The 27,993-nt window shown below is 41.8% G+C and overlaps 1 protein-coding gene across 1 annotated transcript in view; it reads left to right on the top strand.

Moving 5' to 3' along the window:
* LOC137349188 (integrin beta-1-like) overlaps positions 1 to 27,993 on the top strand; it is a 126,184-nt gene that overhangs the window by 54,196 nt on the left and 43,995 nt on the right. Inside the window, exons 2-4 of the mRNA XM_068014616.1 lie at positions 9,721 to 9,790; positions 11,283 to 11,368; positions 26,243 to 26,459. Of these exons, the coding sequence (XP_067870717.1) occupies positions 9,721 to 9,790; positions 11,283 to 11,368; positions 26,243 to 26,459 (373 nt within the window). The remainder of the gene's footprint in view (positions 1 to 9,720; positions 9,791 to 11,282; positions 11,369 to 26,242; positions 26,460 to 27,993) is intronic.

Below are 27,993 nucleotides of genomic sequence, written 5' to 3'. Positions count from 1 at the left end.
AGACAGTGGAACCAGCATGCTATAGACAGAGCTACACAACCAACGGATCAAATGGAAGCTCTGCAGTTGTGCATGGTGGTGGACAGTTAAACAACTAAAGGGAGGAGGAGGCTCCATGAACATCCCCATCCTCAATGAAGGCAGAGCCCAGCACAAGTACAAAAGGGAAGATTTAAGTGTCTGCAACCATCTTTAGCCAAAAGTACTGAGTGGGTGATCCATCTTGGCCCACTCCTGAGGTCCCCACCATCACAGAAGCCAGTCTTCAACCATTTTGATTGACTACACGTGATATCACGAAACTGCTGAATGCACTGGATACAGCAAAGGCTATGGGCCCTGACAGTAACCTAGCTGCCATACTACAGACTTGTGCTCCAACTGCACCTCTAGCAAAGTTGTTCCAGCTCAGCTACAACGCTGTCATCTACGTGACAAAGTGGAAAATTGCCCAATACACCCTGTCTACAAAAATAGTAAATTACTGCCCCATCAGTCTACACTCCGTCATCAGCAAAGTGATAGTTTGGTTGCTGACAACTTCCATCAAACAATATTTACTCCCCAATAACCAGCTCACCGATGCTCAATTCGCATTCAGCCAGACCACTCAACTCCACACGTCATTACAGTCTGGACAAAAGTGCTGAATTCCAGCTGAGGTGAGAGTGGCTGCCCTTGACATCAGTGCAGAGAGGTCAGTTACCGGGGGCACAAACTTAAGGTGATTGGTAGAAGGATTAGAGGGGGACACCCTTTTCACCCAGAGGGTGGTGGGTGTCTGGAATTCACTGCCCGGATTGGTGGTGGAGGCAGAAATCTTAACTCATTTAAAAGGTTCCTGGAATGAGATAACAGTATTTGTAAAACCAAGGAGTAGGGAAGTGGGGTCAGGGGGTGCAGAGTCTTTTAGTCGTAACAGGAAGCAGGAAATTATTCAAATCATGTTAGTGAAATGTTGACTTACAGTTCCCATTACCTTTAAATTTCCATTTCTTCATGGAAAGTCTGGAAACTCCATCTCTTGATCCTCTCTCTCTTCTCTCATTCTCTTTTCTGGAGCACAGGTATTGGTTACAATCCTAGTGGAGAAATTTACAGTTGTGAGGGTTTTTAAAGAGAGTGGGTGTGGGTGCAAATGGAGCAGCAAAAGTGGATGATGGATCTGTGAAGAATGGAAGTGTGTGGTAGCATCTGCAATGGACTGGGAAGGAGATGCAACCATTTAAAAATCAGTCCCCCTAAGGCTCGAGCCCGCTATGGAACCAGGACTGGATTAAAGGGAGGCATATCATAAAAATAACTATATTAAAGCAGATATCCAGTCATAAAAAAATACAAATATTAAAATAAGCAAATTTAATCGAGGTCCTAACTTGCAGCCCATTTTTGAAGGAGCTGTTGCAGATTAGTGACCAGCACAGGTCAGCACAGAAGAGGTGCCACTGCCATGTATTAACAGGTGGCACATTGTGAAAGGCATGTGTTTATATAGATTTCCCATTTTAAATGTTTAGAATGAATTGCAGGCCCTCATAAACATTTATATAAATCAGTTGTCATTGTAAATGTTGACATAAAACTATTCAGTGATGCAGGAAGATCATGCCCTATGCACAAAGTTTTTAATAGAGTTTAGTTTTAGTGCAGATTTTATCTTTTGGAATTCGGTCTTCCCTTTTAACTGCTATTTTCCTCTTGTACTAGAAGAATATTTTAAACTTTTGGTATCATCCCCTCTTAGACTGTGGCATCCCATTTTTTAAACTTGTATCAGAAAATATTTCGCTCCATCCTTAGTTCTCCATATCCCTTAAGGTTTTGTGTAGTCTGCTTCTCTTTTGTCTGCTAGTCATCCATTTTGGCGACTGCTTACTTGGTTTACATGCTTTATTGGTTGTATGCTTTATAATCAAATGTTTTTATTTGTTTTGGGCTAAAAATGTCAGATGAAATTCAGTGTCATACAACATCAACTTACATTTATTTAGCTCCTTTAACATAGTAAAATATCACGACACTTCTCAGGAGTATTATCAGACAAAATTTCTACATCTTTTTTATAATCTGGAGAGCAGAAGAACTGTGCACAGTATTCCAAAATGTGGTCTAACTAAGACTCAATACAAGTTTAACATAACTTCTCTGCATTTTCATTCTATTCCTCCAAAAACAAAAACAATGCTTGGTTTGCTTTTTTTATAGTTGTTTGTTTAGTTTAGTTTAGAGATACAGCACTGAAACAGGCCCTTCGGCCCACCGAGTCTGTGCCGACCATCAACCACCCATTTATACTAATCCTACACTAATCCCATATTCCCTACCACATCCCCACCTGTCCCTATATTTTCCTACCACCTACCTATACTAGGGGCAATTTATAATGGCCAATTTACCTACCAACCTGCAAGTCTTTTGGCTTGTGGGAGGAAACCGGAGCACCCGGAGAAAACCCACGGAGACACAGGGAGAACTTGCAAACTCCACACAGGCAGTACCCAGAATTGAACCCGGGTTAGTTTGCTTTACTGTGATTTGTAGGCCAGAGTGGATCAGGGCAGCAGGTTTCATTTCTTAAAAAAACGTTAGTGAACAGTTTGGGATTTTTTGACAATCCAGCAACAAGTGGCTACTTTTACCATCTTTTTATTTTCAGATTTATTTTTAAACTGAATTCAAATTTTCAGGCTACCATGGTAGGAATTGCACTTGCATCATGAGGTTTATTAGTAAAATCCACACACCACTTGCCAAAGTGCATAAAACCTAGGTACAATTTGGCAACAAAAGTGAGGGTCCCTGAAGCATGCACCGGGGTACTGCTGGAGTACAGCTAGCAAAAGGGAGACAGCTACCAGCACCGAGTACTATTGAGCTTCCCACTGCTACCAGTTAGATTTTTAGTTGTTGAGGGATATTGAGGCAGGTAAATGTGGCTGAAGTATAGATCAGTCGCAATCTAATTGACTGGTGGTGGAACAGGCTCGGGCTCAAAGACATATTCCTATTTCTCTGTTCCTAGATCATTGGCTTTCACTGTTACCTGGAGCTGCCTGGGAAAATCCCAGTGATGAGATTACACCTTCAGATTCTGTTGGTGAGCCAAGCTGGTTGATCAGTTTTCAGTAGTGCCCCAGAGTACTGCAAATTTACCCTGCTCACGTGTGCTGTGGAGGAATGGCTTGGTTTGATTTTCCATTATCTGGTGAATTATCTTCAATGCCAAAGAGACCCTGTTTACCTTCCTCTTTCTATCCCCTCTCTCCCCCACCCCACAAAGAGAACAGGTTATTGCCTAAACAATTTTCAGTTGCTCAAAGAATTACATAGAAATTATAACACCGAAGTAGGCCATTTGGCCCAACTGGTTCATGTCCATGTTTATTCTCCACTGTAGCAGTAGTCCTAATTCCATGTATCTACCCTTTCCCAAAATCCTTTTGTTCTCTTTCTTTGAGCCACCTACTCTTGTATGCTGAAGAGGTCTCTGATTCAATCACTAGCTCTGGTAGCCCATTGCACAGCCTCTCAATCCTCCAAGTAAATAATACAAAAAAAGTTCTCCTAAATCTCTTGCAGCTAATTGTGTATCTATACCACATTTCTACTTTTTGCCACAAAAGTAATTTAGTAAATAATGCTAAGAAGGTGCAGATAGTCCATATGTGTGCAATTGTATGACCAGTCGTGGTGTTACTTTATTTATATCACAGAACAACTTCTAAGGAAGTAATTTTGTAATATGCACGAAATTCATCCTATTACTCTGCAGGATGATTTGGTGACCATGCATTTATGAACATGGGTCAACTTAAGGAGCTTAGTTCTGAAAACCATTTATAAATGTACACTCTTGGATTGATGCAACATTGTTAGTACAGATGAACATAAACATCCCTCTGAGATTGTGGCCTAACAGATTTTAACTGTGATGACAGTTTAGGGAAGGAAGCTGGTTAATATGGGTGGGAACAGCAAGTCTGAATCTGACCTTGTATGGCAACATTGTTATGTTGTATCTTTGGCAAGAATAGTTTTCTAAACGTTGTATTCCTGGGAGAAGTACTGAGTTAGCTGTTTAATTAATGCCTCATTCCACTTGTGAGGGTGTGGTTTAAAAACATTCTTCAGTGAACTGGGCAGCAATACTTTGATTTAACCCAGAGGTTTGCGCCACTTCACAAAGAGAAGTCAGATTGTGTTCACTCTTTGTCCTGTAAATTGCTACTGTAAAGGACTTCTAAACTAGCACAGAAAGTACCAGCAGTGAATACCATACTGTAGTGGTGGTTACGAGACTAAAAAGGATTTTACTGCATGATGCAAGTTCAAATCCTACCATGATGATGTGAAGATTTGAATTCAGTTCAAAAATAAATCTGAAAATAAAAAGATGGTATCCGTAAAAGTAGCCACAAAGTTATTGGATTGTCAAAACATCCCAACTGGTTCACTACTGAAACCACTGTGCAAGCCACAAGTTGTGCAGCAGTTCAGGAAAAAGGCCCACCGCCTCAGGGCAGCTAGGGATCCCGCAATAAATGTAGACCTTGCCAGCTATGCCCACATTCTGAGAATGAATTTTAAAAACAGCTCCTTCACTAAAATTTGCAAGTGTTTGAAATTTATCCTTTTACTTTGGCACATGCTTCTGTTTTTAATACACAGTAACTTCTGTGCTACATCAAGGTCAGCCGCTGTCTTATTTAATGATTGCTGACACTTTTCTATCTAGCAGCTTTTTAAAAGAATGTATGTGGATTACATTTCAAGATTGAATCTAAATTGCCTGTTTAAAAGCTTGTACTCTGTGCTTTGACTTATACAGGTCAGATCTGCATGCTGGAACAGTGTCTTAGGAAGACTTGATGACATGCAGAAGAACTTGTTTGTACTTTCAAAAATGCCTTTTTTAGGGAAGAACATTTGTTCTTAAGCTCAATGTCCAGCAAATCAGCTTTAGATTCACTACAACAGAGATGAGCAGATAAGGAATTTATTATTAGAAAGTACCATAATTATGTATATTGGCATAATTTTGAGAACAGTGCAAGCATAAAGTTAGATGTACAGCTAACCACAAAAGGCTACCACATTTCCCTACATCACTGACTGCACTTGGAAGTAATTTATGTAGTTTGTACTGTCATGCTCATGCAATACCAAGTTATGAATTTATGAAATAAACCAGAAATTAACACGCTTCTGTAAAACAAAATGAAGTTGAAAGGTCGGGGACTTTTTTTCTTTCCTGCCAATACACATGAAACCTCAAGAACCTGGAGCTAATTTTCATGTGTGGACAAGCCTTGGCAAAGTCATTAAAATACAAACTATTTTCTTGGACATATCTTTGAGAAGTCATTAAGATGCAAATTGCCCTTTCTATGATAATGGCTGCATGTTGCCAACCAATTGGGTTAACAGTGCTGTGGCAGACTTTTTGACTCCAAGCTTGAACTCCAGAGAATGGATGTGAAAAGCTGTACTTTATCAAGATGGTATGTGATTGAGTAACACCCAAACTCCAATGTCTGACAACAGCCCAACCATAAGAAACTATGAATTCAATGGAAGAGAAACTCTGGTCACGTGACTAGAACTAGATTTGTGATGCGTTTTAATAAAGGTATAGAGAAACATTTGTGCCAACAAAGAGAAAGGACCCTGCCTCATACCACCAGCATTTAAGCTAGATGTAAGCAGAGACTGTGTTGACCTTGAACTCCCCACCGGAGAAATCATACTAGGGTTTTGCCACGGAACTTTGACTGGAATATACCAAGAGAGATCTGCAACATCGCATCCATCCTGCTAAACCTTCCAAGCTTTTCTTCAGTGAATAAGAAAAAAGATTACAAGCCTTCACCACTTCAAGTCTTCACCTCCGGAGAAAAGCAAATGTGACAGAGAGCTCTTAGAGTCATAAGACCTGTATGCATGTTACTTTATAATCTCTATCTTTTCTTGAGTGTGTGTTAATCTGCGAGTGTGAGAGTGGGTGTAGTTGCCTATATGTCAGGTTTTATCTTTCTTTTAAAATTTGAAAAAACCTGTCATTTGCCTGTTCTTGACAATTACAGCACTCTGGTTAAAACACTTTTTTTTAAAAAAAGTGTCTTTGGTCAGTGGAGAGGTGAAAAAGAGGGAGCCATCCCTATCATCTCGCACCTGTCTGTAACAACTGGAACATGAAGTAAAGTAAAGCGCTCAATAAATACAGCTGTTTTCATTGTTGAGCAAGCTGAAGGTGAAGTTCAGTGTGTAACAAATACTGCTTGTTAATGCTTTTAATTGATGTCTGTTTTTTTCAAGTTAAATGGAAGTACAAAAAAGTGTAATTAATTCCAGATAGTCTGCTTGATTGGCACCCCTGCCACTGCAGCAGCTTACCAAGTTTACTGAAACAGCACCTCTCATCTCTGCGACTTCCACTGCCATGAAGAATGAGGGCAGCAAATTCATGGCAACACCATCAAGTCCTCTTCCCAAAGGATCCTCTACCTGCAAGCAACCATTGTCCCTCAAGGTTCTACCTCTTCCACCATCACCAAACATTCACTGGTTCTGCAGTTGACAATGGCTGATAACCCTGAACGTGGGACCCTTACCTGGACCTGTAAATGTATAAAATGTAATAATTTAGTAGGTGTGAATGGCTAAGGTCTCTTACTCTTCCCCTCACTCTGCTGCTGTGACTGCTATGATTCACTACATTACGAGTGACTACACTTCAAAAGTGCTTAATTGTTTGTAAAGCACTTTGGGATGACCTAAGGTTCTGAAGGGTGCTAAATAAATGCAAGCTTTCTTTCTTGCCTCTCAACTACCCTCCCCTTCTTTAAGATCCTTCTTAAAATGATGACTTTGTATAAGCTGGTCACTTTATGTTTGGTTTCATGTCCATTTTCCTCACCCTCGTGAAACCCCCTTAATATATTTTTCTGTTAATGGAGTGGAAATTATTGTTGCTTAGTGGAAGCTTCTTATTTGTGTTGTAGAGTTCAAATAAGTTAGCTTGAGGTTTTACCTAAAATAACACTGTTTCAGAATCTCTCCACACAAGCACACACATGGTAAAGCTGTAACAGCAATTACAATGTCAGTAAAGACTGTTCTATCTGCAGTGCTGTGCTGTTACCAAATGTTCTGGTATTCAATTTGACATTTTTGGTTGTCCCTTTAATACACCATCTTGAATCTGGTACTTGAAGATAAAATTGACCATTTGTGCTGTTGATGAGTATTCTGAAGCTGTGACTGAGTTTCTCAAATTGTTTAAACTGCTGCAGCCAGGGCGATCTAGTGCAGAGAGAGATACGCTAGGACTGAGCCAACAGTGAGTATGTTAAAGTTATCACCGGCAGCATCAAAAAGTAGCAGATTTCCTCAGTTCATTTGGTAAGGAGCAGCAGCTGGTGAATTCAAAATAACCAGCATTAATAGTCACCAAAGGAGAACTTCCTCTTTACACCCACTCACTCCAGTGAGTGCCAGTAATTCTGGGGTTAGGGCCTATTTCTGCTCGTAGCCTGTGTTGGTTTGTCTCTGACTTGGTGGTAGTGAAAAAATAAAATTGCATCTAATTTCCAGTTATCGATTCAAGAGGGTGGATTAATTGGATTTTAAATCATCTGTGCAATAGAGACTTAATGAATGTGTGTGTGTGTGTGTAAGAGCTAGTTTTTCTCTTTCAAAAATATATCACTAAATATCGCAAGCATTATGGAATTCATTCACACTCTTGAAAAAACTCGTTGAATACCCCAATATGGATGCATTATCTCAAATAAAAACAAGAAATGCTGGAACCATTCAGCAGGTCTGGCAGCATCTGTGAAAAGAGAAGCAGAGTTAACGTTTCGGGTCAGTGACCCTTCTTCGGAACACTGACCCGAAACGTTAACTCTGCTTCTCTTTCCACAGATGCTGCCAGACCTGCTGAGTGGTTCCAGCATTTCTTGTTTTTATTTCAGATTTCCAGCATCCGCAGTATTTTGCTTTTATTTTAGTGCATTATCTCAGATTGTCTGCTACCTTGTTAATCAGGCCCTAAGCAGCAGTGCTACCAATCCACCAAACTGAATATCTGTAAAGAGGAACATTGCCAACGGTGCATATAAAGGAAGGTTTTTTTTTAAAAAGACCTCCATCACTCTGACAGGACACACAAACTTCCTGCATTACAACAGTGACTACACTTCAAAAAGTCATTGACTGTAAAGTGCTTTGAGATGTCCCGTGGTTGTGAAAGGTGCTAAATAAATGCAAATCGTTTATTTTACTACTTTTCCTCTAGTTTCCAACCCCTCTCAGTGCAAGGCTTCTTCCGTACTGCACTAAAGATTGTGATCAATTGTAATAATCAATTAAATAATTAAAACAAAAATATTATGTTTAATTGTATAACTATACATAATACTTGTGCTGTTACAGGGGTCCGTAGAATTTTTAGAACACAGGAGGGAGGCCTTAGAAGTAAAAAGGTTAAGAACCCCTGCTATAAATGACTTAATAACTAGTTCTAATCAGATGTTTCCTCTGTAGGCGAACAGGAACTGCCTTGATGAGGTAGTTAACTGACAATAATTGCAAATTGGAAAATGTGGGAATACTATGCATATATATTTCAAAAAGACCTTTTTAAAAAAATTGCTTTCAAATACTTGTTTATAGACTTTTCAAATGAAAATCTGAGCAATGCTAAATACATATAGATAAATGGAAAAGTAATCAATTCATTCTTTAAAGTTAAAAGCTTTAGATATATTTTGCATGTACATTGTTGAAACTTTGGGTTCCTGTGTTCTGGGAAGTAAAAATGCAAATTTTTAAGCAGAAAATCATCTTATTTCTGCTGAGCATGGATCCACAACATGAAATTATTTTGGAGCTAATTGGCAATTTTACTGAGGCTATAAGGATAACGAGTATATTTTGAAAAAAATCATGTTGATGCAAGAGATGATCTGGTTACATTAGAACAGGATAAAGAGAGTTTTCTCTGCAGTTTGCAATTTCGTACATGGCCCGGCAACATGCAATGGATGAAATAGTTAGTACAAATTTCCATATTGTCCTTGGCACCATATAATTATGTAATTTTGAATATTAAAGTCAGAGCATACTTGTTAAACCCATCCTATTTATGAAGCTGAGTGTGGCGTGCTTTAACAAGTATTAGCTGATAGTGAGTTAAAGGTTTTAGAGCCAGTTTATTGGAAGTAGTGTTACCTGGAACACATTGAGCAGTAAGATCTGAGAGTGCTGAAATGAGATTTTAGGATCTAGCATTGGAGGGGATGGATGGAGGAAGTGGGGTTCTGGGCCTGCTTGCACTGTCCGCTGCTTCCAGAAGCATTGGAGGTGATTCTGGGATTGGGGAACACTGAAATTGATCTAGAGGTTTGTGAGCACAGAGGAATTTGGGATCTAGGAATAGAATGGGCAAGTTTTACAGAGAGGCCTCTATTTTTGAAAATAACTTCTTGATTCAGTTGATTCCTTAATAAACTGACATATATACATGGAGAAATGCCAACGTAAGATGTTTACATAGGCTGTTTTAATATTGTATGTTGACATCAAAGCATTGGCAAAAATGGTGACATCTAGGAGTAAAGTCTGTGGGCAGGAAGCACATGACCTAAGCAAGATTTTGAATATGCACCTTTGAAAATCTGTATTCACTTTTTTTTTTTACTATTTTCTTTCTTTCAGATGGATTTGAAGTATATCCTTTGTACTGGACTGATTTGCTGCTGCATGTGGTATGGACTTGCTCAAACAGGTAACATAATGGACTAATATCACTGAGCAGTTAACACAGTTAAGGTATTCAAACGTACATCAAGAATATTCCCTATGAGTCCCACTGTGTTCCTGATAGCTCTAATGATTCCATATTCACTTGAACTCACCTCAGTTAAAGATATTCAATTGGTTTTCGTTTCACTCTTTACGCTACTTTAAGTCGCCCAAGAATCTATCCTTGGCCCCTTCCTCTTCCTCATCGGAATGCTGCCTTTAGCAACATAATTTGCAGATATGGGTCACCTTTCACATGAATGCTGGTGACGCCCAGCTCTACCTTTTCCCCCCCCTCCCCCCCCACAAGTCCCAACCCTTCTATTGGACCTATGTTGTCAAACCACTTCAACGTCCTCCAGATAAACATTAGGAAGACTGAAACCATTATCTTCAATCCCCACCACAAACTCCATACTTATTCCATCATCGTCTCTATCTATTGTCTTGGACTGAACCAGACTATTTGCAACCTTGACATTCTATTTGACCCCGAGTTGAACTTCCAAATTCATTGTCTCCAGCAGAAAACTGCACACTTCACCTCTAACATTTCTCGGACTCTACCCATACCTCAGCTGACTCCCTTTGTCTCCTCCAGACTTGACTGTCCCAGCGCTTGCATCAGAAACTCTGCTCTCTTTTCTATCTCTCAACAAGCATGAAATTGTCATATTAAATTTTAAAAAAGCTTTGCATTAAATTGCTATATGTAATATTCAAATGTAATTAAAATGGTTTTTATATATTTTCATGGTTTTAAAATTGTATTAAAGCACTTAGTCTTTCCTGCTTTTTGTAGCACAAATTTTACCTAAAACAGGATCTCCAAATGATGAGATTGCTGGGAACAAAAAGCAATGGCTTTATTGATAGAACGGGGTTAAATTCATCTATTCCATTAATGATTTAAATATTTAATCTGCATCTTCTCTTCTGAATAAACTTCAGGGTTTTAATTTCTTACGACTCCGATACCTTAAACTAGGTATTGGTTTGGTTGCTTTTTTGTGCATCGTATCCAATGCTGGCGTTTCTTTACTGTAGTTAAGGGGTGATGTGATTGACGTTTTTAAAAGGAAGGAAGTTGACAAGGCAGTTGGGAAAAACATGTCCATCTAGTATGAGAATTTGGAACAAGGAGGCAAAATATTAAATGGTCATAGAGGTTTTTAAAAGAAAGATATCAATGGAGAAGGACAAAGAATTTTTTTTTTTTAAAAGAGCTGCAATCGCAATCAAGTTGAAGTGTACTGAATGGGTCAGTGGCCTAATATTTCATTTGTATAGCTTAATTCAAGACGGTATTCGATTTTGACAGTGTACAACTTTAATCTGATTAAATGTCTACTTTGAAGGGCTTTTGAAATGCTTTCATACAATTTTCAGTATACATTTAAATACTTTTTTGTACATATTAATGTAAATGCCTAGACATGTTTACAATATTATAAATTTGTCATTTCATATTACAGATCCCAGTGAGTGTTTAAAAGCCAATGCAAAATCATGTGGGGAATGTATCCAAGCTGGTAGAAATTGTGGATGGTGCACCAAAAATGTAAGTTTTAAATTATGAAAGTGGAAGATGGTTTCAGTTGTTGCCATTGTCTTAACTAACCCTTTTCAAATATAGAGAGCCTTGCAATAGTGCGTTATGAATAGGCTATGGCAAGTGTGAATGACTTTTAAGTAGAAGTTCACATGCGGAAGTTAATTGAGCTGAAAAATTATTGGTAGTATTTAGTAGCCAAGTGCTAAAAACGCTCTGACGTTCTTTGCTCTAGTATTTTGCCAGAGGGATTACCCTATTTAAAATGAATTGGAAGGGGTCATCTTCAGTGCTATCAAGCGGCATTTACACAGCAATAACCTGCTCACTGATGCACAGTTTGGGTTCCGCCAGGGCCACCCAGCTCCTGACTTAATTACAGCCTTGGTCCAAATGTGGACAAAAGAGCTGAATTCCCGAGGTGAGGTGTGAGTGACTGCCTTTGACATCAAAGCAGCATTTGATCGAGGCAAAAACTCTCACCAGTTGGAGTCATACCTAGCACAAAGGCAGATGTTTTTGGTTGTTGGAGGCCAAACATCTAAGCCCCAGGAGATTGTTGCAGGAGTTCCTCAGGGTAGTGCCCTAGGCTCAACCATCTTCAACTGCTTCATCAGTGACTTTCCCTCCATCATTAGGTCAGAATTGGGGATGTTCACTGATGATTGCACAATGTTCAGCACCATTCGCGACGACTCAGATAGTGAAGCAGCCCATGTGCAGGTGCAGCACGACCTGGGCAACATCAGACTTGGGCTGATCAGTGGCAAGTAACATTGATGCCACACAAGTGCCAGACAATGACCATCTCACAAGAGAGAATCTAACCATCTCTCCTTGATGTTCAATGATATTACCATCACTGAATCCTCCACTAGCAACATCCTGGGGGGTCACCATTGACCAGAAACTGAACTGGACCAGCCACACACATGCTATGACTACAAGAGTAGGTCAGAGGCTAAGAATTCTGCAGTGGGAAACTCACCTCCTGCCTCCCCAATGCCTGTCCACCATCTAGAAGGCACAAGTCAAGAGTGTGATGGAATACTCTCCACTTGCCTGGGTGAGTGCAGTTCCAACAACACTCAAGAAGCTTTACACCATCCAGAACAAAGCAGCCCACTTGATTGGCACCCCATCCACCACCTTCAACATTCATTTCCTCCACCATTAATGCACAGTGGCAGCAGTGTGTAGCATCTACAAGATGCACTGCAGCAACTCACCAAGGCTCCTTGTACAGCACTTTTCAAACTTGCGATTTCTACCACCTAGAAGGGCAAGGTGGCAGATGCATGGGAATCCCACCACCTGCAAGTTCCCCTTAAAATCACACACCATCCTGACTTGGAACTATATCGCCTTTCCTTCACTGTCACTGCGTCAAAATCCTAGAACTCCCTTCCTAACAGCACTGTTGACGTACCTACACCCCAAAGAACTGCAGCGGTTCAAGAAGGCAGCTCACCATCACCTTCTCGGGCATTTTTGGATAGGCAATAAATGCTGGCCTGCAGTGACGTCCACATCTCTCAAACAAATTTTTTTTAAAAATTGCTTACCTGCACTCTTCATTGAGCCAGGTTTGATGGTAATGGTAGAGTGGGAGATATGCCAGGTATGAGGTTACAGGGTGTGGTTAAATACAATTCTGCTACGATTTTTACAAAAGTTAACTTCAGTTGACTACAATTCTGCTGCTGATGGCCCACAGTGCCTCCTGGATGCCCAATTTTGAGTTGCTAGATCTGTTCGAAATCTCCCATTTAGCATGGTGGTAGTGCCACACAACATGGACATCCTTGGTGTGAAGACGGGACTTCGCTTCCACAAGGACTGTGTGGTGGTCACTCCTACCAATACATGGACAGATGCATCTGCAACAGGTAGATTGGTGAGGATGAGGTCACGTAGGTTTTTCCCTCTGGTTGGTTCCCTCACCACCTGCCCCAGAACCAGTCTAGCCTCTATGTCCTTTCAAACTTGGCCAGCTTGGTCAGTAGTGGTGCTCCAGAGCATTAGCCTGGGCCTCTGGATTACAATCCAATGACATTGCCACTATGCCACTGCCTCCCCCTGAAAATGGTAAATGATGTACATACACATATAATAACTCTCGAACACGTTGCCAAACTTGCCAGCATAGGCTGCAAATTACTTTTTTTTGGCAAATTATTAAACTAAACCAACAGCTTATTTGGAGAGCTTTGTAACACATTATGGACCATTCATGGTCACTGATCTGTACAATGGTTGTTGCTTTTTTGACATCAAATAACAATTGTGTATCTAGTAATGTCATGAAATAAAAAGGACTAAGTGCTGGAAATGGCTAGCGGGTCACTCAGCATCTCTGAGAAATTCATAGTCGTAGAGTTATACAGCACAGAAACAGGCCCTTCAGCCCATTGTGCCTGTGGCGGCCATCGAGCACCTATCTGCTCTAATCCCATTTGCCAGCACTTGGCCCGTAGTCTTGTATGCTATAGTGTTTCAAGTGCTCATCTAAATACTACTTAAATGTTGTGAGGGTTCCTATCTCTACCACCCCTTGAGGCAGTGTGTTCCAGATTCCAACCACCCTCTGGGTGAAAAAATTGTTCCTCAATCCCCTCTAGACCTCCTGCCCCTTACTTTAAATTTATGCCCCCTAGTTATTGACACCTCTGCTAAGGGAAAACGTTTCTTCCTATCTACCCTTTCTATGCCCCTCCATAATTTTGTATACCTCAATCAGGTCCCCCCTCAGCCTTTTCTGCTCTAAGGAAAACAACCCTAGCCTATCCAGTCTCTCTTCATAGCTGAAATGCTCCAGAACAAAGAAAATCACAGCACAGGAACAGGCCCTTCGGCCCTCCAAGCCTACGCCGATCCAAATCCTCTATCTAAACCTGTCGCCTATTTTCTAAGGGTCTGTATCTCTTTACTTCCTGCCCATTCATGTATCTGTCTAGATGCATCTTAAAAGACGCTATCGTGCCCGCATCTACCACCTCCGCTGGCAACGCGTTCCAGGCACCCACCACCCTCTGCGTAAAGAACTTTCCACGCATATCCCCCCTAAACTTTTCCCCTTTCACTTTGAACTCGTGTCCCCTAGTAATTGAATCCCCCACTCTGGGGGGAAAAAGCTTCTTGCTATCCACCCTGTCTATACCTCTCATGAGGTATAGCCCAGGCAACATCCTGGTGAATCTCCTCTGCACCCTTTCCAGTGCAATCACATTCTTCCTATAATGTGGCGACCAGAACTGTACACAGTACTCCAGCTGTGACCTAACTAGCGTTTTATACAGCTCCATCATAACCTCCCTGTTTTTATATTCTATGCCTCGGCCAATAAAGACAAGTATCCCATATGCCTTCCTAACCACCTTATCTACCTGTGCTGCTGCCTTCACTGATCCATGGACAAATACACCAAGGTCTCTCTGTACTTCCTAGGGTCCTACCATCCATTGCATATTCCTTTGCCCTGTTAGTCTTCCCAAAATGCATCACCTCACACTTCTCAGGATTAAATTCCATTTACCATTGCTCTGCCCATCTTACCAGCCCATCTATATCGTCCTGTAATCAAAGGCTTTCCTCTTCACAATTTACGACCCCACCAAATTTTGTGTCATCTGCGAACTTACTGATCGTACCACCCATCTTCTTTCTTCTTTGGCCTCCTTATCTCGAGAGACAATGGGTAAGCGCCTGGAGGTGGTCAGTGGTGTGTAGAGCAGCGCCTGGAGTGGCTATAAAGGCCAATTCTAGAGTGACAGACTCTTCCACAGGTGCTGCAGATAAAATTTGTTTGTCGGGGCTGTTACACAGTTGGCTCTCTCCTTGATCTTTTGTCTTTTTTCCTGCCAACTGCTAAGTCTCTTTGACTTGCCACACTTCAGCCCTGCCTTTATGACTGCCTGCCAGCTCTGGCGAACGCTGGCAACTGACTCCCACGACTTGTGATCAATGTCACAGGACTTCATGTCGCGTTTGCAGACGTCTTTGAAGCGGAGACATGGACGGCCGGTGGGTCTGATACCAGTGGCGAGCTCGCTGTACAATGTGTCTTTGGGGATCCTGCCATCTTCCATGCGGCTCACATGGCCAAGCCATCTCAAGCGCCGCTGACTCAGTAGTGTGTATAAGCTGGGGGTGTTGGCCGCCTCGAGGACTTCTGTGTTGGAGATACGGTCCTGCCACCTGATGCCAAGGATTCTCCGGAGGCAGCGAAGATGGAATGAATTGAGACGTCGCTCTTGGCTGACATACATTTTCCAGGCCTCGCTGCCGTAGAGCAAGGTACTGAGGACACAGGCTTGATACACTCGGACTTTTGTGTTCTGTGTCAGTCTGCCATTTTCCCACGCTCTCTTGGCCAGTCTGGACATAGCAGTGGAAGCCTTTCCCATGCGCTTGTTGATTTCTGCATCGAGAGTCAGGTTACTGGTGATAGTTGAGCCTAGGTAGGTGAACTCTTGAACCACTTCCAGAGCGTGGTCATCGATATTGATGGAGGGAGCATTTCTGACGTCCTGTCCCATGATGTTCGTTTTCTTGAGGCTGATGGTTAGGCCAAATTCATTGCAGGCAGCTGCATCCTGTCGATGAGTCTCTGCAGACACTCTTCAGTGTGAGATAATGCAGCATCGTCAGCAAAGAGGAGTTCCCTGATGAAGACTGTACTTTGGTCTTCGCTCTTAGACGGGCAAGGTTGAACAACCTGCCACCTGATCTTGTGTGGAGGAAAATTCCTTCTTCAGAAGACTTGAACGGATGTGAAAGCAGCAGGGAGAAGAAAATCCCAAAAAGTGTGGGTGCGAGAACAGCCCTGTTTCATGCCACCCAGGATAGGAAAGGGGTCTGATGAGGTGCCGCCATGTTGAATTGTGCCTTTCATATTGTCATATTCCCATCTAAATCATTAATGTACACTACGAACAGCCAGGGACCCAGCACCGATGCCTGCGGTGCACTACTGGTCACCGGCTTCCACTCGCAAAAATCACCCTCGACCATTACCCTCTGCCTCCCTGCCACTAAGCCACTTTTGGATCCAAATTGCTTTGGATCCCATGGGCTCTTACTTTCTTAACCAATCGCCCATGCGGGACCTTATCAAAAGCCTTACTCAAGTCCATGTAGACTACATCAACTGCTTTACCCTCATCTACACATCTAGTCACCTCCTTGAGAAATTCAATCAAATTTGTTAGACATGATCTCCCCCTGACAAAGCCATGCTGACTATCCTTAATTAATCCCTGCCTCTCCAAGTGGAGATTAATCCTGTCCCTCAGAATTTTTTCCGATAGTTTCCCTACCACTGATGTTAGACTCACTGGCCTGTAATTACCTGGTTTATCCCTGCTACCCTTCTTGAATGATAGTACCACATTCGCTGTCCTCCAGTGCTCTGGCACCTCTCCTGTGGCCAGAGAGGATTTGAAAATTTGTGTCACAGCCCCTGCAATCTCCTCCCTTGCCCCTCATAACAGCCTGGGATACATCTCATCTGGGCTTGAGGATTTATCCACTTTTAGACCTGCTAAAACCATTTATACCTCCTCCCTTTCAGTGCTAATTTGTTCAAGTATGTCACAATCCCTCTCCCTGATCTCTCCACCTACATCGTCCTTCTCCATAGTGAACACAGATGAAAAGTAATCATTTAAAACCTCACCTGCATCCTCTGGCTCCACACACACATTGCCACTTTGGTCCCTAATAGGTCCTACTGTTGCCCTGATTATCCTCTTAACCTTAAAATACTTATAAAACGCCTTGGGATTTTCCTTTTTCTTGCCCACCAGTGTTTTTTCATGCCTCCTCTTTGCTCTCCTGATTACTTTTTTAAATACCCCCCTACAGGTAATTCAGATAATTCCGTTGAATTCTTATGAAGGGCACACATCCAAAATGTAGTCCTTGTGTTTGCTTTTTACAAATGCTGACTGACCTAAGTATTTCCAGCATTTGTCGAATCGTAGAATGGTACCTCACAGAAGGAGGTCAATCAACCCGTCATGTCTATGCCGGCTCTCTGCAAGAGCAACTCACCTAGTCCCACTTCCCTGCCCTTTTCCCCATAGCCCTGCAAAAATTTTTCTTCAGATAGTTATCCAGTTTTTAAAAATTATATTTGCAATTTTTCCTTTTCATTTTCATGTGCTGTGCTACTTAGAGCAGATACAAAATTGTCATTGGCTTGCCCACCTAGAATGGGCATTTATTTACTATTGATATTTGCTGAACAGATGAAATTTAGAACTAATTATATGAACTTTGTATATCCCATGCGCTTTGATTGAAATACATAAGTAGTTGGAAAGTATTGCTTCCAGTCAGTCATTTTTAGATCTTGACTTAACATTGATTAGATTATGTTGTGTTTAGAATACTCTGGAAAACTTGTCAAAATACTAGCAGATCTCCTGTGGTCGTGCTTATAAGAGGATATTAGCCAGAATGTTTCCCTCGGCGGACAGTAGCCGTCCACCGACTAAAAAGTTGGTGGCGCATCCACCTCCACCTGGCCTAGGGATCCAGACCGCATTTTGTGGTCCCCAGGCCTTTAATTGGTCTGAGGTGGGACTTCCACCTCATTAAGGCAGTGGCCACTGCTGGGACTGCAACCCAGTTGAAGGTGGAAGATGTCAGGGAGCCTGGAGAATGGGTAAGCTTTTGGGGCCTTGCCAGGGGCAATCCGTTTGACCCTGGTCAAGCAAGGATGCTCGATTTGGGGAGGACGTGTTGGGCGTTGGGGGTGATTGGGGCATCGGGGGCAGCCCTCCGGGCACAGGGTGCCTGATCGGGGGGCCTCCCCCCTTCTTCCTTCTCCCCCCCCCCCCCCCCCCCAGGCCATTGGAAAACTGCCTACTTTAAATTCCCATGGCCTACTTAAGGGGCCTAGGTTGGCCTGGGTGGGTGGACCGTTTTTTGCCACTGCCGCCCTGCATAAAGTGGAGGCGAGAGCAGGTCGGGATGGGCCCCTCGAGCCACCCGCTCCATTTTACGCCCCATTTTGGGATTGAGATATTGAACTCAAGGATTTGGTAGTGGTGTAGAATAAATTAAGTGGACTGAGAAAGACATGTTAATTAGGGGTTTAAGGTAGTTGGGAACAACTGTAAGGAACAAAAAGAGTGATGTGCAATTACTGGGGGGTTGGCAGAGGGGATTTGTTTTCAAGAGAAGTACAGAAAGAAATTTAATAAAGCTAACAGGATTGGAAATGGATGGAAGGGAAGTAAGAGAGACAATGGGTGTTGATTGGAGCTGGGAATTCAAAAACACAACCACCATTGGTGGAAGATAAAAGGCAAAAATGGGTCTTTGAATCCACCCAAAAAAGACCAACAACTAAAAGAACAAACTAGAACTTTGAAAGATTTACAAAAAGAGGTGATTAGGAACTGGTTGAAAATGGAGAACAAAATATGGAATTGCTCAATGAACTGAAAGAAGAGGCATAAAGGCAAGGGGTTAAAAGTGGAGGTTGCAAATGGAAGGAGAGAGGCCTGTATCTTTTTGAGAGACCTGACTCTGAATTTCCCTATATTATAACAGTGACTGGACTTCAAAAGTAATTAATTGACTGTAATGTAGGGTCCTAGGGAGATGCGGCACTGAAACAAGCCCTTCGGCCCACCGAGTCTGTGCCGACCATCAACCACCCATTTATACTAATCCTACATTAATCCCATGTCCCCTACCACATCCCCACCTTCCCTCAATTCTCCTACCACCTACCTACACTTGGGGCAATTTACAATGGCCAATTTACCTATCAACCTGCAAGTCTTTGGCTGTGGGAGGAAACCGGAGCACCCGGTTGAAACCCACGCTGTCACAGGGAGAACTTGCAAACTCCGCACAGGCAGTACCCAGAACCAAACCCGGGTCGCTGGAGCTGTGAGGCTGTGGTGCTAACCACTGCGCCACTGTGCTGCCCTCTTGAGATATCCTGAGGTAATGATAGGCACGTCCTTTCCATTCTTGTAGAGAATGTTGCAAGGTAACGGCAGGTAATTTGGTTAAATATTCCGCGTCTCCTTCCCTTCCATCAGAAGTCCTGATCGTGAAAATAGTTTGTTCTTAATAAACCAGATTTTTCCACCCATTGACTTTGGGCAGAAAATCCACCCAAAATAATTTCTACAAATTGTGAATGCAGAAAGTTCCCTGCACGTATTTTTAGTTTACTGAAGTTCGAAAGATGTCGCCTTGTCAAACCGATTAAGTGCTTTTCTGATTTCATGCCAAATAATTGCCCATATGGGACATAGATGTACCATTTTTCTTAGCACTCTTATGGTATTCAGGGCAACAAAAGCAGTTTCTGTAAAGACCCAACTACCTATGAACAAACCTGAACCCTTGTGTGCGATGAGTGACCATTCAGTCATGGGATTAACAATTGCCCCGGCCTATGTTGCTTTGGAGACCAGGTGAGGTACTCAACATTTTGCCAGTAATCACATTCTGGCTAAAATTAATACATTTATTTACAGGTAAAATAATATACAGAAACAAAACAGGTACAATATTGATAGCACAGTTTAAAAAAGGATTGAAACAGGCCATGAATTCAGAACCTATTTCTTGCATTGTCTGATCTGGTAACTATTGGAGGAAGCTGTATATTATAGACCTTCAATCTGATTGTATATCAGTAAGCCATACCACAGGAAATCATGTTAATTCCAGAAACTGAAGAAGCTGAAAGTTGAGCGAAAGCCAACGTAATTGGACGATCAAATTCTCATTGTCTTTCAAGGGACCAGTCCAGTTATCACGTAGAGCAAGCCTTTTGTATTCTTCAGGCCTGGTATCATCTGTGGAGAGAGAAATAGAGTTAACTTTCAGCTCTCTGACCAGTTCTGGTGAAAGGTCAGACCTGCAACATTAACTCTGTTTCTTTCTCCACAGATGCTGCCAGACCTGCTGTGTTTTTCTAGCATTTTCTGTTTTTATTTCAGATTTCCAGCATCTGCAGTGTATTGCTTTTATTTTCCTCTTTTTTTTGCTGGCTTACATATCAAGCCTGTCTGTTCTCAGGTAGATAGTTTGCAAGTATGGATAATTCATATGGCGCGTTTATTCCACGGCCTGGGGCAAGATAACCAATTTCTTTGCCAACTACAGGTAGAAATAGAATATTTTTATTTATCACCAGTGTACCTCACCTGCATGTGACAGCGGGTTAGAGGACCAGCCTGCAGATGAATTCAATCCACATTTTAAAGCACTATATTCATTCCTTACTTTTATCTAGTATGTTGACAAAGCTTACAATAATTTGGGAAGTGGAGTTGGTTGTAACGTAGAATTTCTCTGCAGTGCAAGTCAAGTCAAGGACCTGGGAGATGTAAACTTGAGGCACTACAATACTATTACCAGCAGATGGTATAAATTGCAACACGATAGAGGTTTTCTTGGAATCATACAGCATTGAAGGAGGCCATTCAGCCCAATGTGCCTGTGCTGACTCTTTAAAAGAGCTGTCCCATTAACCCTACTCCCCTGCTCTTTCCCATAATCCTGCAATACTTTCTTTTTCAAGTATATGTATCCACTTCCCCTTTGAAAGTTTCCATTGAATCTGCTTCTGCTATCCTTTCAAGCAGTGCATTCCAAATCATAACTTGCTACGCAAAAAGAATTCACATCTCCCCTCTGGTTATTTCACCAATTATCTTTAAAACAAAGTAGCTCAGCTTATATTTGCAAGCAGTTTATATTATAAATGTGGACATGGGAAATTATAATGGAAAATGTTGTCTCAGCAAATGTTGGGGCACATTTTTTGAATGTAAATAATTGTAGCTCATTGGAATTTATACATTTTCCGTTATAAGGTATATAACTAACACTTGTCATTTTAAATGTATATAGAGCTTATGCAGAGCTTTGAGAGAGTAAACAGAAGATGGGGCCATAAACTGAGGAATATTACTGGAAGAATGATGTGGAAACTTAGAAATATTTTTCACACTAGATCACTGGGCATGGAATGCATCGCCACAAGTGTCGATTGAGGCAGAGACCATTACACATCATTTGAAAAGGAGAAATATGAAGGGGATAGGGGAATGGGATTAGTTGACCCATATTTCAGATCTGGTGCAATCCTGACCAAAAGCAGGAATGCTGTCCAACCAATGTAATGAGTGCTGACTGACTGGATCAGTCTGCTTTCAATATTTTGGCAAGCTTTAGGCATGAGGTGGCCTCTGAGCTTGCCTGTTTAAGTGATTGGAGTAGAAATAGTGTGCTGCTGCAGAAGTGTTGCAGCTTAAAGGGCATGGCGTCATGTTCATTTTTACCCAAGCAAGCTATTTTTCTTAAAATGTCAGGTGTGGATAACCGCGCAGAGAGCCTGCCACTTTGGGGGTGCTGCTGCAGGAAGTCAAGCAGAAGACAAATTAGGTGATTGGGTTGGAGGAGAATGCTGAGGTGCTAAAGTAGCTGACATCCCAGTAGAACAGATTCTCAGCAATGTGACTTGCTTAGATTTAAAATGAGTTTAGATTGGAAAATCTGTGCAGGTAGCTGAATATTGAAGGGTACATGGCATTTAGAAAGGACAGGAAGCTAGGAAAAGGTGGAGGGATGGCTCTGTCAATTAATTATGGTGTTAGCACAATAGAGAGGGATGACCTAAGTTCAGGAAACCAGGATGTGGAAACGGTTTGGGTAGAGATGGGAAAAGATAAAGGCAAGAAGTCACTCGTGAGAGTGATGTACAGGCACCCAAACAGTAACCATATGGTAGGACGGGGTATAAAGGAAGAGATAATGGGAGCTTGTCTGAAAGGAACGGCGATATGATGGGGGATTTTAATCTGCATATCGGCCATAAAAATCCAATGGGCAAAAGTAGCTTAGATGAATTCATAGAATGTTTTCGGGATAGTTTCTTGCACATTCTAGCACATTCTGGAGCCAACTGGAGAGCAGGCTATACTAGTGGGTTTTCTCCGGGTGCTCCGGTTTCCTCCCACAAGCCAAAAGACTTGCAGGTTGATAGGTAATTTGGCCATTATAAATTGTCACTAGTATAGGTAGGTGGTAGGGAAATATAGGGACAGGTGGGGATGTTTGGTGGGAATATGGGATTAGTGTAGAATTAGTCTAAATGGGTGGTTGATGTTCGGCACAGACTCGGTGGGCCGAAGGGCCTGTTTCAGTGCTGTATCTCTAATCTAATCTAATCTAATCTAGACCTGGTATTAGTGCGATAGGATTAATTAATGACCTCATAGTGAAGGCACCCCTAGGCAGCAGCAATCATAATATGATTGAATTTTGCATTCAGTTTGAGGGAGAGAAGAGTGGATCTAAGACTAGTACTTTAAACTTGGGTAAGGGCAAGTATGAGGGCATGAAAACAGAGCTGGGTAAAATGAACTGCCAAATTGGGTTAAGGGGTAGGTCAATCGAGATGCAGTGGCAGACATTTAAGGGAATATTTCAGAATGCATATAATAGATACATTCCAACGAGAAAATTAAATTTCAAGGAGTGGACCCACCATCTGCGGTTAACGAAAAAAGTTAAGGATAGTATCAGACTTAAAGAAAAAGCATATAATTGCGCAAAGATGGGTGGCAGATCGGAGGATTGGATAGAATAAAAAAAAACAAAGAATGAATAAATGATTAATGAGGGAAAATTGGAGTGAGAAAGCTAGCTAGAAATATAGCATAATTTTTCTATAGATTCTTTTCCAAATAAGAGTTAACAAAGTGAGCTTTGGTCCTACAGAAAATGAGTCTGGAGAATTAATAATGGAAAATAAGGAGATGACAGCTGAATTTAACAGGTATTTTGCATCAGTCTTCACCTCAGAGGATGTAAATAACATCCCCAAAAATCGCTTTAAATCTGAAAATGGAAGCGAGGGAGGAACTCAAAATTACAACCTCCAGGGAAGTGGCACTGAGAAAATTGTTGCAGCTGCGGACTGATTATGTCCCCGGGTCCTGATGGACTTCATGCCAGGGTCTTAAAAGAAGTGGCTAGTGAAATAGTTGATGCGTTGGTTTTAATTTTCCAAAATTCCCTAGATTTGGGGAAGGTTCCATTCGATTGGAAAATAGCCAATGTAACGCCTTTTTCAAAAAGGGAGGGAGACAGAGTAGGAAACTGCATGCCTGTTGGCTTAACGTTTGTCTTGGGGAAAATTTTAGAATCTGTTATTAAAGATGTTATAGCAGGGCACTTAGAAAAATTCATGATGATCAGGCAGAGTCAACCTGGTTTTGTGAAAGAGAAATCATGTTTAACCAATTTATTGGAGTTCTTTGAAGAAGTAACATGCTATGGATAAAGGGGAACTGGTGGATATACTGTACTTAGATTTCCAGAAGGCATTTGATAAGATGTCACATCAAAGCTTATTGTGGAAAATAAAAGCTCATGGTGTAGGGAGTAACATATTGACATGGGTAGAAGATTGGCTAGATAACAGGAAACAGAGTAGGCATAAATGGGTCATTTTCTGGTTGGCAAGATGTAACGAATGGTGTGCCACAGGGATCTGTGCTGGGGCCTCAACTTTTTGCAATTTATATAAATGACTTGGATAAAGGAACCAAAGGTATGGTTGCTAAATTTGCTGATGACACAAAGATAGGTAGGAAAGTAAGTTGTGAAGACATAAGGAAGCTTCAAAGGTTAAGCGAGTGGGCAAAGATCTGGCAAATGGAGTATAATGTGGGAAAATGCGAGATTGTCCATTTTGACAGGAAGAATAAAAAAGCGTATTATCTAAATGGTGTGAGATTGCAGAGCTTTGAGATGCAGTGGGATCTGGATGTCCTAGTGCATGAATCGCACAAAGTTGGTATGCAAGTATAGCAAGCAATTAGGAAAGCTAATAGATTGTTATTGTTTATTGCAAGGGGAATTAAATGAAAAAGTAGGGAGGTTATGCTTCAGTTATGCAGGGCATTGGTGAGACCACATCTGGAGTATTGTTACTGTACTGGTCTCCTTATTTGAGGCAGGATGGGGTGAGATGAGAGTGACTGCCCTTGACATCAAGGCAGCATTTGACCGAGTATGGCATCAAGGAGCCCTAGCAAAACTGAGGTCAATGGGAATCGGGGAAAACCCTCCGCTGGCTGGAGCCAGACCTAGCGCAAAGAAAGATAGTTGTGGTTGTTGGAGGTCAATCATCTGAGCTCCACGACATCACTGCAGGAGTTCCTTAGGGAGTGTACTAGGCCCAACCATCTTCAGCTGCTTCATCAATAACCTTCCTTCAATCATAAGGTCAAAAGTGGGGATGTTTTCTGATGATTGCACAATGTTCAGCACCATTCGTGACTCCTCAGATACTGAAGCAGTCCATGTAGAAATGCAGCAAGACTTGGACAATATCCAGGCTTGGGCTGATAAGTGGCAAGTAACATTCACGTTACACAAGTGCCAGGCAATGACCATCTCCAACAAGAGAGAATCTAGCCATCTCTCCTTGACATTCAATGGCATTACAATCGCTGAATCCCCCACCATCAACATCGTAGGGGCTACCATTGACCAGAAACTGAACTGGAGTAGCCATATAAATACCGTGGCTACAAGAGCAGGCCAGAGGCTAGGAATCCTGAGGCGAGTAACTCACCTCCTGACTCCCCAAAGCCTGTCCACCATCTACAAGGCACAAGTCAGGAGTGTGATGGAATACTCTCCCCTTGCCTGGATGGGTGCAGCTCCAACAACACTCTAGAAGCTCAACACCATCCAGGACAAAGCAGCCCGCTTGATTGGCACCCATCTACAAACATTCACTCGCTCCACCACCGACGCACAGTGGCAGCAGTGTGCACCATCTACAAGATGCAACGCACCAAGGCTCCTTAGGCAGCGCCTTCCAAACTCGTGACCTCTACCACCTCGAAGGACAAGAGCAGCAGATGCATGGGATCATCACCACCTGCAAGTTCCCGTCCAAGTAACACACCATCCTGATTTGGAACTATATCACCGTTCCTTCACTGTCACTGGGTCAAAATCCTGGAATTCCCTTCCTAACAGCACTGTGGGTCTACCTACCCCACATGGACTGCAACGGTTCAGGAAGGCAGCTCACCACCACTTTCTCAAGGGCAATTAGGGATGGGCAATAAGTGCTGGCCTGGCCAGTGATGCCCACATCCCATGAATGAATTTTTTTAAAAATGCATTGGAAGCAGTTGAGCGAAGGTTTACTAGACTGAGACTTGGAATAGGTGGGTTGTCTTATGAGGAAAGGTTGGAAAGACTAGGTTTGTATCCGCTGGAGTTTAGAAGAGTAATAGGTGACTTGATTGAAACATATAAAATCCTGAAGGGTCTTGGGGTCTTGACCGGGTGGATGTGGAAAGGATGTTTCCTCCTGTGGGAGAATCTAGTACTAGGGGTCACTGTTTAAAAATAAGGGGTCGCCCATTTAAGACCGAGATGAGGAGAAATTCTTTCTCTGAGGGTCGTGAGTCTTTGGAACCCTGTTCCTCAAAAGGCAGTGGCAGCAGAGTCTTTGAATATTTTTAAGGCAGAGGTAGATAACTTCTTGATAAGCAAGGGAGTGGTTGGTTATTGGGGGTAGGTGGGAATGTGGAGTTGAGGTTACAATCAGATCAGCCATTGTCTTGTTAAATGCAGAGCAGGCTCAAGGGGCCGAGTGGCCTACTCCTACTCCTAATTCATAAGTTCATATGTCCAAATGAAGAAGTAACTGCTGTTTGTGCTACAATTTCTATGACTCGGCATGGTAATAGCATCAAATGCCAGGAAATAATTGGTACTAAATGAGGTCAAAAGTCTAAAAATGCAATTATTTTATTTGTTAATCTGCATCTCAAACATATGAATTTACATCATATTCCTTTTTTTTAATAGGAATTCTTGCAACAGGGAGAGCCAAACTCTGCACGGTGTGATGACATAGAATCATTAAAAAAGAGAGGATGTACGATGGAAGATATTGAAAATCCCAAAGGTTCACAGCGTGTAGATTCTAATAAAGAACTTACTGGCCGTACAAGCGGTGAGAAAGTAGAGCTGAAAGATATCACACAGATTCGACCGCAGAAGCTAACCTTGAAATTGCGATCAGGTATTTCTATAAAAGCTTTGAAAGTAATAGTTTGGGTTCTGTTACATAGTATAAAGTGGAATCTGATTTTTAGTTTAATATGCAATCCTACAAATAATAGTCTCTGAACCCTTCAAGAATATAATATATAAAACAAATCATGGCAGGGTACAGTGGTTAACTACTAAGTTTCACTGGATGTTCAGAACTAATTTTACACCATCAGAAAATCCATTGCCATCAAACCTAGAGTGGCACTACATTGTGTGGACCCAGCCAGAGAACTATTAGCATGTAAACTGCCTCGTACTGTGGATTGCATAGTCAAGGAATACATTTGCAGCAAATTGATAAAACATCATAACCGTACCAGAGCCATAAATTAGATTATATCAAAATTGTTCACATTTTGCTCAATGTGAAAAATATTCAAAGCATCCTGATGTGTTAAATAGGGGTACAGGCAAGATTAGTGAATAGACAGTTCATTCTACTTCTGACCATTGGTTTCTGGCTGCAGATTTCTACTTTATCTGCTGTGCAATAGTCCCTGCCCCCTCCTCCCATTATTTTCCCCCCTCTTCCCTGTATTTTCCCTCATTTCCTCTCAGGGTCAAAATTAGACAGAGGAAACTACTGCAATTTTTGTAACTCACATTGGGCTGCAGAGAGCCAATTTTTCATACTTTCTACTTGCCATTTTACGGCCATCCAGGTCTCCACCCCCTTTTCCTGGTGTTGGCATGGGAAAATGGCCATTTCCAGAGAACAAAATTCAGGAATATAGACTAAATGGTAAAACTTTTTAAAAAGTGTAGAACAGGAGGAGTTAGGTTTTAAGTTATGAGAAGAGATTGGAGAAACTGGAGATCATCACTAGAATTTCTGCTCGAGAATTTCGTAGTGAAGAGGAGACCTGATGGTGGTCATCAGAATTGAGGGCTTTTGATAAAGTGAATAGGATTGTAAAGAAAAGCTGTTAGCACCGGTAGGTGAACCAAGAACCAGAGGGCATAAATTTAAGATCATCAAAAGAATGAAGTAGTAAGATGTTCTAGGGTGTGGAGTACCCTATTAGTAGTGGCAGCAGAATATTTAATGGCCTTTAAAAGAGAATTGGTGAAAAATTTGAAAAGTGAAAATGGACAAAATGTTTATTTCTGCTCTCTATATAGCAACTAATGTGTGTGTGTAAAGCTTGTATGATTCCGCATCAAATAGAATGTAACCATTGACCTGACAAGTCCTCTGGTTGGGAAATGAATATCCAGCTATCTTGTAGCTGTAAATTCTTAGATTAGGTTTATCACCCAGTTTATTAAGGGTCTATGAAGTAAATAGATTATCTTGCTGTCCACTGTTGAAAATGTGGTTAGAGGATTTCCTAAAGGTCAAGCTATTCATTAATCTGCTAATCTCTTGTTTGTTTGAGTACAGAGATGTTCGATCTGTTGAATCTATCAGCTTGAGAAGCTTTAAATTTCTTAAACTTCAAAATGCCTTTCTTTGCTAGTCCTTATTTTGGCACATGGGGTCCATTTATTTGGAATGGGGT

This window comes from Heterodontus francisci, chromosome 2 (genome assembly GCF_036365525.1).
Source record: "Heterodontus francisci isolate sHetFra1 chromosome 2, sHetFra1.hap1, whole genome shotgun sequence".
NCBI classification, from domain to species: Eukaryota; Metazoa; Chordata; class Chondrichthyes; order Heterodontiformes; family Heterodontidae; genus Heterodontus; species Heterodontus francisci.
This window is presented reverse-complemented; position numbering and strand designations above follow the sequence as displayed.